The sequence below is a fragment of the Arachis ipaensis genome, chromosome B02, assembly GCF_000816755.2.
Source record: "Arachis ipaensis cultivar K30076 chromosome B02, Araip1.1, whole genome shotgun sequence".
Taxonomy (NCBI): domain Eukaryota; kingdom Viridiplantae; phylum Streptophyta; class Magnoliopsida; order Fabales; family Fabaceae; genus Arachis; species Arachis ipaensis.
The window spans coordinates 96,738,598-96,747,668 of record NC_029786.2 but is presented as its reverse complement, the minus strand read 5'-3'; the positions used below and the strand labels follow the sequence as shown (position 1 = coordinate 96,747,668).

General features: G+C 34.1%; 2 protein-coding genes and 2 long non-coding RNA genes across 6 annotated transcripts in view; 3 read left to right on the top strand and 1 right to left on the bottom strand.

Moving 5' to 3' along the window:
• The window catches only part of LOC107625853 (non-specific lipid-transfer protein 1), a gene marked incomplete at its 5' end in the record, with an annotated part of 49,824 nt that overhangs the window by 3,239 nt on the left and 37,514 nt on the right, over positions 1-9,071 (top strand).
• On the top strand, positions 1,479-3,323 carry LOC107628502. 2 transcript variants are annotated; one of them, XR_001617818.2, is made up of 5 exons: positions 1,479-2,009; positions 2,105-2,173; positions 2,339-2,436; positions 2,681-3,144; positions 3,248-3,323. It is a non-coding gene; the product is annotated as an uncharacterized LOC107628502 (long non-coding RNA). The 2 variants fall into 2 exon arrangements; XR_002357889.1 differs by having other exon boundaries at positions 2,339-3,144.
• The window catches only part of LOC110269016 (topless-related protein 1-like), a 15,383-nt gene continuing 9,889 nt past the window's right edge, over positions 3,578-9,071 (top strand). Inside the window, exons 1-7 of one of the 2 annotated variants that reach the window (XM_021116247.1) lie at positions 3,578-3,874; positions 3,991-4,116; positions 4,233-4,342; positions 4,453-4,618; positions 4,737-4,846; positions 4,942-5,011; positions 5,114-5,187. In XM_021116247.1, the coding sequence (XP_020971906.1) occupies positions 4,020-4,116; positions 4,233-4,342; positions 4,453-4,618; positions 4,737-4,846; positions 4,942-5,011; positions 5,114-5,187 (627 nt within the window). In that variant the 5' untranslated portion in view covers positions 3,578-3,874; positions 3,991-4,019. Of the gene's footprint in view, positions 3,875-3,971; positions 4,117-4,232; positions 4,343-4,452; positions 4,619-4,736; positions 4,847-4,941; positions 5,012-5,113; positions 5,188-9,071 lie in introns of both variants that reach the window. The other variant, XM_021116246.1, reaches the window with a different exon arrangement.
• Positions 6,517-7,830, bottom strand: LOC107625852. Its single transcript, XR_002357888.1, has 2 exons — positions 7,500-7,830; positions 6,517-6,814 (listed from the first exon to the last, which is right to left on the bottom strand). It is a non-coding gene; the product is annotated as an uncharacterized LOC107625852 (long non-coding RNA).

Here is a 9,071-nt window from a genome sequence, read left to right as displayed (position 1 = left end):
GGTAAAAATATTAAAAAAACAACAAATAAATTCTGACTGTTTTTTACCCCAATTAAACTGACTTCCGACCATTTTCGTACACTTAAACTCCATCATAATAATAAATTGAAGGCGACAGAACAAATATGGACTAACCGAAATTTATGATTTTCAATTCGTAGATTTAATTGTACATTTTAAAATTTTAGGAACTAAATTGATATACACATTTAATTTTAAAAATCAAACTAAAATTCATCCTTTTAATTTTGTATTATTTTGACTTGGTTTATTCAATTAAATTTTTTATAATATCTTTTAATTCGATAAACTAATGACTATTTTATTATAGATCTAAATTTTATTTAAAAATTTATTATTAATCAATAAATTATTATTTGCACACAAAAATATGCTAAAAGTTGTCTTCTGAACTCATTTTATAATGATATGATCGTCGTATTGATGAGAGAATTTACAACTTTAACCAAAAAGATTATCATAATATAATAAAGAGTTTGCATTTATGCCCATAAAATTTTAAATGATTGGTAGTCTTTTGAAGTTTGATTTAGTATATTTTATCTCTTCTTATATATATGAANTATATAAATATATTATTTTATTTATTTTTAATATATATTTTATATTATAACAGTTTACTTTTTTGATAAAAGTGTATAAATCTAATCTCAAAAGCTAGCTTGACTAATAAGGATTGTCAAGGCTATTACGACTTTATTTTTATATATATATGGTGTGAGTATATAGGGATGACCTAATACCAATTTTAACTTTGTTTTAACACTATATTATAAATTAAATATGCCTAATAATTAACTTAAAAAATTAGCTTAAGTAATAAAAGTTATGTCACTCTTATAAAAGATACCGTACTTTTTATTTTTAGTCAGTATGAAACTTTATATATGCCATAAAAGTTTCTCATACTAGATTCTATTTTTATTTTAAAAAAACGAGATTAACAATGATTACATTTTAAACTTTTTAATTATAAAAATACTAATATTATCACTACAACATTTTTTGTCTATTGCAACATATGTTCAAAACAACACTTTAAAAATGTTGTCTAAAATATATATAGACAATACTTTATACTAGTGACAAAAAAATAGAACTATAACAACATATTTTAAATCAACACACTATAAGTGATGTCTTTGATAAATTAAAAAACACTTATTAAGTGTTGCCCCATCAAATATACAGAAGCAATTATTATAAAGTTAATATCTTACTTTTTATAAGAGTTGTCTTTAAATTTATTTTAAACTTTATTTTTAAGTGTTGTCTAAAGTTTTTAATGCCTCTTCTAAAAAATAAATTTTATCTTTAATACATATTTTAACTTTGATTATCATTTTCTATCAATTTTAAAATAAAACAAATCCAACTTAATAACAAAAAATAAAATAAAATACAAAATTAATTACGATTAGAAGATCAGAGGATTAGGGTTCTCCATTGCACGGGAAAAAGAGAAGACAGAAGGAAAAAATGCACGGTGAGGGGAGAGAGACAGAGAGTGATAAAGAGAAGAAAAGAAAGGGAGAACTGCCATCAAACGAGGAAGAAGAGAAAGAAGGAGAAGAAGATGACGGAGAGAGAAGTTGCCACCGCCACTTTCTTCACCTCCAGCACCGTCTCTGCCTTGCGCTGTTGTTGTTGTTTCTACCTTGCGCTGCCAGATCTGCCACTACTGTAATCCCTCTTCTCTGCTCGTCGTCGTCATGTTTCTCATTACTCGAGCTCACGCCTTGTTCTGCTCTGCTCCGTCGTGTTTTTCTGCTCGCGCCTTTCTGAAACCTTTGCTCTGCTCCGCCGTGGTGCCGTGCTCTATCCTCTCAGGCAAATCAACAACTCTCCGCCGTTCTCCTCTTTCACTCAAGCCTCTCGCCTCAGCCTTGGTCCTCAGCATCTCTTCCTCCATCGTCGTCGTTGAAGGCTTGTAGATTGATTTTACATACTACTTGATTAATTTAGTTGAATTAATAACAATAGTTCCAGTATACATCTCTCTCTCTCTCCACGCACATCTCTTTCAGTTTAATCAATTGAAGAAGCTCACATAATCCTTTTCTTCTTTTCATTATTTTTGCAGTTTCGAGCTCGATCATGTCGAAGGACAAAGACTTTACCGATTTGTCGCTCACCTTCAAATACCTCTTAGGTTTGATTTAAATTGTTGTTTCTTTTTTGAGTAATCACAATTTAGCAATGTGATTATAGTTTAATTGTTTCATAATTTTTATAAAATAGTATTGCATTCTTAGGTTTGTATTTTGTTGTTCTGTTTTGTGTTTGGGAGTGCTTAGTTGCCAATCTTTGAACACAGGCATCTTATGGCTCTGTGTTTTCCTCTGAAGATTATCAAAGAAGTGTTACTAATGGTGAGCTTCAAAAAAAGATGAATGATGAAAAAAAGATTACAAGGTGCTGCACTTGCTCTATTCTGTTTATTTTTAAGAACATTGTCTTACTCCTCTACACAATCAGTGGTTTGAGTTATCTTCAGTTTATTTATCAATAAAAAGTTTGGAAATATTGATAGTGCACTAATTATATATAACTAATTCACATGAATTAATTTTTATGGGAGAATCGATTTCCCTCTGTTCTTCACAATGCACATTCATGTATGGCATTTTACTAAGCTGATGAAAAGCTTTTTTGTTAGCTGAAACTTCTGCTCTTCTCCGCCATTTTGAAATCTCTTCTCTGCCATTTTGAAATCTCTGACTTGCACTGCCATTGCCATTTCTACCTGCGCTGCCGGATCCGCCGCTGCTGTAATCCCTCTTTTCCGCCTTGCGCTACCTGAGTCGTCTCTGGTCGTCATCGCTGCTTGATGGTTGTCGTCGGCTCGCCAATGCCTCACGTCCTCGCTGCTCTGCCTGAGCTGTCTCTGCTGTAATCCTTACTGCTCGCTGTAATCATGTCTTAGGTTAGGATTTTTTCTCCTCTGTAATCTTAGGAAGCTAATTCTATTCTCAAATTGGGGAAATTGAGGAATGTGTTTAGGATGTATATATGTTCTTTGAGAGGGTCTAGTGTATGTGCTTATTGAATATGCTTTTTCGAGTTGCTAGCATATAATGCTATGCTTTGAGGTTCGAGGCCCAAACATGTTCAGAAACAACTGTATGTACTGTGTATTTTTCCTTTTCTTTCTATTTTCACTTTCATCATCATGATGTGTGTATTTTCTGAATTTCTTGTGCTGAATTTTCAATGTTTTTCCTAGCTTGTGGTTAGTACGGGCAACAGCAGAAGCTTTCAGAGTTGCTGATGCTCCTGCCAAGGTTTTCTTTCTTCTGATGAAAAACACTGAGGAGATTTTTTCATTTTGCGCACAAATCTTCAAGTTCCAGGTTCAGTGGTATTAATTTCTTAAATTCTGAGCTAAGTGATATACATATAGTGGTCTAAGTGTTTGGCAATTAACTTAATTGAACATAACTTGTATAAAAAATGTATTGCTTTTCTATAACAGTATAGCTTTAAGATAATACTGTTATATTGAAGAGATTTTATGCATCTCAATAATAAAAACTAAGCTTCATTGGTATATGTGCAGGTTACTTGTGGTAGCAGCTGAGGTAATCAGTGGATATGTTATCCTTTGCCTTCCCTTCTTATATGTTTTAATGTTTGCATTGTACGACCATATGCTCTGGTACCAAGGTTTTCTATTTATGATCCTTGATATAGTAATATACTAACTAACTAAATGTCAAGTTTCACCTTTCAGTGATTTGTGGATCACTCATGTGGACAACCCAATGGTGCAAGAGCTCCATCTCCTGCTAATAATCCACTACTAGGATCCTTGCCAAAGGCTGGAGGGTTTCCTCCTCTTGGTGCACATGGGGTGGGCTACTTTACTGATTTGGTTTTGTAGGCATTACATATTGTTATCTTTTGGTTCTTATTTTGGTGCTGGACTATTCTGTGGTTAATGTGTATAGCCTTTTCAACCTACTCCAGCACCTGTGCCAACACCCCTGGCTGGTTGGATGTCAAATCCTACCATTGTAGCACATGCTGTAGTTTCTGGAGGAGCCACTATAGGTCTTGGTACTGCTATAGGTCTTGGTGCACCATCAATCCCTGGTAATACATTTTCTTGCGGCCTGCTATTCTCGAGTTTGTAGTGGTTTTAACATCTAATTGGCTATGGTTCTAAATTCAATCTCTTACTTCTGACAAGTTTCATTGTCTTATTTAAGCTGCTTTGAAGGACCCTAGGACCCCTCCAACTAATCCTTCTGTTGACTACCCATCTGGAGATTCAAATCATGTCTCTAAGAGAACAAGACCAATGGGAATGTCGGATGAGGTAATCTGATAACACTTAGGGAAAAAAATCACTAGTGGTCTTGTAATTCTTATCTATACAAATTTTTACAACTCACATTTCTGGCATCAACTTTTCATCATGTTGTGCAGGTAAATCTTCCTGTCAATGTGTTGTCAGCCACGTTCCCAGGTCATGGTCATGGCCAGGCTTTTAATGCACCATATGACTTGCCAAAGACTATTATGCGGACTCTTAACCAAGATTCATCTCCTATGAGCATGGACTTCTATCCAGTTCAACAGACTATACTTCTTGGTCTGCTGCCTTTCTAAGACCTTTCAATAGTGTTTTTCACTTGAGTTAATTGTGTGTATTTGATGTTATTGTTCTCAGCTAAACATAAGTTCTTCCTTCTTTTCATGCAATGTATCAGTTGGTACAAATGTTGGGGACATTGCTTTGTGGGAAGTGGGTTCTAGGGAGTGGTTGGTCTTGAGGAATTTCAAAGTTTGGGATCTTAGTGCCTGTTCAATGCCATTTCAGGTTCCCCTTTTCTCCTTTATACATGAATTTTTATACCAAGCCCGGATACTTGTAACTTATAGTTACTGAAATAAAGCTATATATGTGTAATTCAGGCTGCTCTTATCAAAGATCCAGGTGTTTCTGTCAACCGTGTGATTTGGAGTCCAGATGGTGCTTTATTCGGTAAGTTGAAAATTTTTAAATTATTCGTTTATGATATTCTCTAATGTATACTTTCTGAAGTCAACGCAACCAATCATTAATATGACTTTGTTCAACAAACAGGAGTTGCTTACTCAAAGCACATTGTTCAAATATACTCTTATCATGGTGGCGGTGAAGTACGACAGCACCTGGAGGTAGACACAAACATTTGCATGCATACACATTGGATAATTATATCTTCTTACATTAGATTTTACTTATAACCATTTGCAATGCTTACAAAATTTATTTATTGCTTGTCAAGTATCTGTACCTTTAATTAAGGAGTGAAATTTCATTGATTGGAAGACTCTAAAAGCATGTATGTTATTCTAGTACTATTCCCTAAACCTTTATTATTATTATTTGGAATGAAAAAAACATAGCACTATTCAGAGTTGGAATTAAAAAAAAAGGTGGAATTACGAACATAACTTCCCCCCTGATTTTCTATTATTGTTACAGGCTTATAATGCTTTTGGGGAGTCTTGTGGATTGGTGATTCTGGATGTAGGGGTGAATATTATCTAGCTTTTATTTCTTGATCCTCGTTGAAAACCACCTAGATTTATGTTCATGTAACGTGTTTTTAGACTTAGTGGCAAAAATTGTGTTAGAAATTTGTTGTTACTTGTTTCCCATTTTATTGTAAATTTTAAAATAATTACACATGTATGAACAAAAAATTTTATTGTAAATTTTATTTTTTTGTATTTTTATTACAAAAGTAATTTTTATTTTTATCAAAAAGGCAATTCTTTTATTAGTTGCATATTTTGAATATTAGACAACACTTGTATGGTTGCATATCCAAAAGAAAAAGTAACACTTGTATAGGTTGCATATCCAAAAGAAAAGACAACACTTGTATAGGTTGCATATTCAAAAAAAAAAGGCAATGCTTTAAAAGGTTGTATATTCAAAACTAATAGGCAACACTTTAAAGTATTACAAATTCAAACTTATAAGCAACACATAAAAAGGGTTGAATTTTATTGCAAATAGGTAACATTTTTTAGTAGTGGTCAAAATATGAGAAAAGACAACATTATAAAAGTGTTGTCTCAAACACACCTTTGAAGTGTTGTTGTTTTTCAACCAAAGGCAACACTTACCAAGTGTTGCTCTCAAAAGCGTTGCTTTTGAAACAAAAAAGTGTTGTCTTGATCTAAGGCAACGGCTGCATATGCAACGCCGCCCAAAAACGTTGCCTTAGGTCCAAAAGTGTTGCCTCAACTTAAAAATGTTGTAGTGTATATTATATAATTATTTTTTCTAAATTTTTAGAAGTTGGACAAAACCCTATATATCTAAATACATAAATTAATTTCCTATTTTAATTTTAAATCAAATAAAACCATAGTTGTCAGAACCAAACCGGTGATCGAACCGGTCAGGTTACTGGGTCACTGGGTTACTGGTTCAACCGGTGGGTCACTGGTTGAACCGGTTAACCCGGTCCCACATAAGTAAAACGTATAAAATAGCTAAAAACTTAAAAATTAACAGTTAAAAAACATATCTCCAATAACATTTTAATAAACATTAAGTCTCAAATCCTAAAAATAAACATAATGTGAATGTGGTAACATGGCCGAGGATTCATGAAGAAGAAGATGGGTCCAACACTTCAAGCCTGCCGCTGTGGTCCCATAGAACATGCTGACATGAGCATTCATAGCCACAGAAACTATTTCATCAGCAACTCAGCAAACAATGAGCTGAATCTTAATAGATATGGCTCCCTACAAGTTGTTCCTTCTGGACATACTATCAAGTCACCTGTTTTCCACACACCAAATCACAATCTTGTTTTCTATCCCTTGTGAGTCTAACAATCCTAATTGGAGCTATGAACTCTGACACCTTACTCAAGCTATATGTGACTGCAATCAAAGGCTTAGCCAAACAAGTGCTTAAAAAAACAGGATCAAGGAGTGTCCTGTGTGTGCAAACATATATAACACTAATCTCCAAGAATAATCCACAACAACAATCCACTAACTACTAAGAATAATATACAACATCAACCAACATATATAACACTATAACAGATAACAATAACAATCTAACAACAATGGATAATCAAACAGAAAAACATGTGGAAGTATTCATGTTCTCATCTGCCAACATACAGAATCAATCTACAATAATCAATTAATTCTGACTATCAGTACTAAATCAAACAGAAAAACATGTGAAAGTAATGCCAACATACAAAAATCAAACAGAAAAACATGTGGAAGTATTGAAAACATACAAAAATCAAACAGAAATCAAAGTATCAAACATATGTGAACAACCAATTTGGGTAAATTCTAACAGAAATCAAACAGAAACCAGCATACATAATCAATCTACAATAATCAATTAATTCTAAGTTTCTAACTATCAGTATTCAGTAGTAGTTCGGTAATAAATTATTGAAAATTAACTTCAAAAAATGAAAAAAATTAAAACTACATACCTGGACGGCTGGACGGCTGGACCCTGGAGGGATGGAGGGACGAGCAGAGCAGAGAAGAGGGAGACAGGAGGTGGCGACTCACGACTGACAACCTGGAGGCAGTAGGCGACGAGGAGGCAACTGCTTCTTCGCGGTGGTGAGTGGCGCACGAACTCTGGCTGAAGCTGCTGGCTGCTGGCTGCTGGGTCTCCGCGCCGGCGACGAACTGAAGCAGAGTAGCAGACTCTCTATCTCTCAGCTGTCAGCTCTCATGGCCAAAGTAACCGTTTGGGAAGGGAAAGGGGGAAACAGGGGATAGATGCAGTGAATGAGGGTATGAGACGGATGGAGGCTAGGGTTAGTTTCAGCAGCAGCTCTTTTTATTTTTATTAGGAAACGACGTCGTTTCCAGCGAAAAGGAAAAAAAAAAAAAAAGGTTCAAACCGGCCCGGGTTAAATGAAACCCGCCGGTTCTCCGGTTCTTACCAAACCCGGCCGGTTCAATCCGGGTCATTCCGGTTTGATTCCTTGTCTGGTTATATGTCTCGCCCGAACCGGTTATAGCACCGGTTCACCGGTTTTCCGGTCCGACCGGCCGGGTCGGTCCGGTTCTGACAACATTGGCTATAGTACAGTCAAAATTTACTATTAAAAATGATTTTTTCGTAGTAAGAAAACACGAGTCCTTTCTCGTTGGTCAAACACAAGCTAAGAATTTATTTGCTACATGTGTATATGAACAAGGCTCAAAAAGTTGCCACAGATGGAAGCAAGTCAAGAATAACCTAACCTACAGGAGTAACTAGTAAGGTAGCAATTAAAGGGGCAGCACTGTTTTCTTCCAAGCATGTGTTTGAAGTGTGCAGAGTTATGGGCAAGGAATTAAAAGCATATCAATCAGCCAACCAGATTGACAATGAAAGAAACGCTCTTGCTCATTGTGTGGTGTGCACTTCTTTTGTCTTTTTCCGATCCAAAATGACTAAAGTCAGTATTATTTCTTTGTTAGTCTAAGAACATTATGTACCTTATTTTCATTGTATAAAAATAAATTAAAATATTAAAAAAGCTAACTCACCTCGCTTTAAGGCGGATTGACGACCGCCACACAACTAGCCTGCCTAACTTTTTTTTTTCTAAGTACTAAAATCAATTAAAATTAACTAGTAAAACATGATAAATAAAATTTTAATCATAATTCAAACACAAATAAATATTCGTTCTCAACCTACCAGAAGTTACATATGGGTGATAATGATGGATAGATAATAACTTCTTGTATTTTATGTGCGAATATATAATTTTTTGTGACAGTTAGGTAATAATTGTCACTAAATCATGATATTTTACCGTACAATCGTAAAACATCGGATAAACTCCCGCAATCTTTCTATTTAGTTGTGGTTATAAAAATCGCTACTAAATTTTTGTCATTATCGGTCGGTTTTATCCAAAATTCTAAAATTTAACTGATTATTGAACTATTTTAATTATTGATTTATTATTTTATTAGTCTAATTATAATTTAACCAAAAAATTATTTTATAATAAAATAATAAATAAATTATAAATAAACTATAATAATATTCTTAA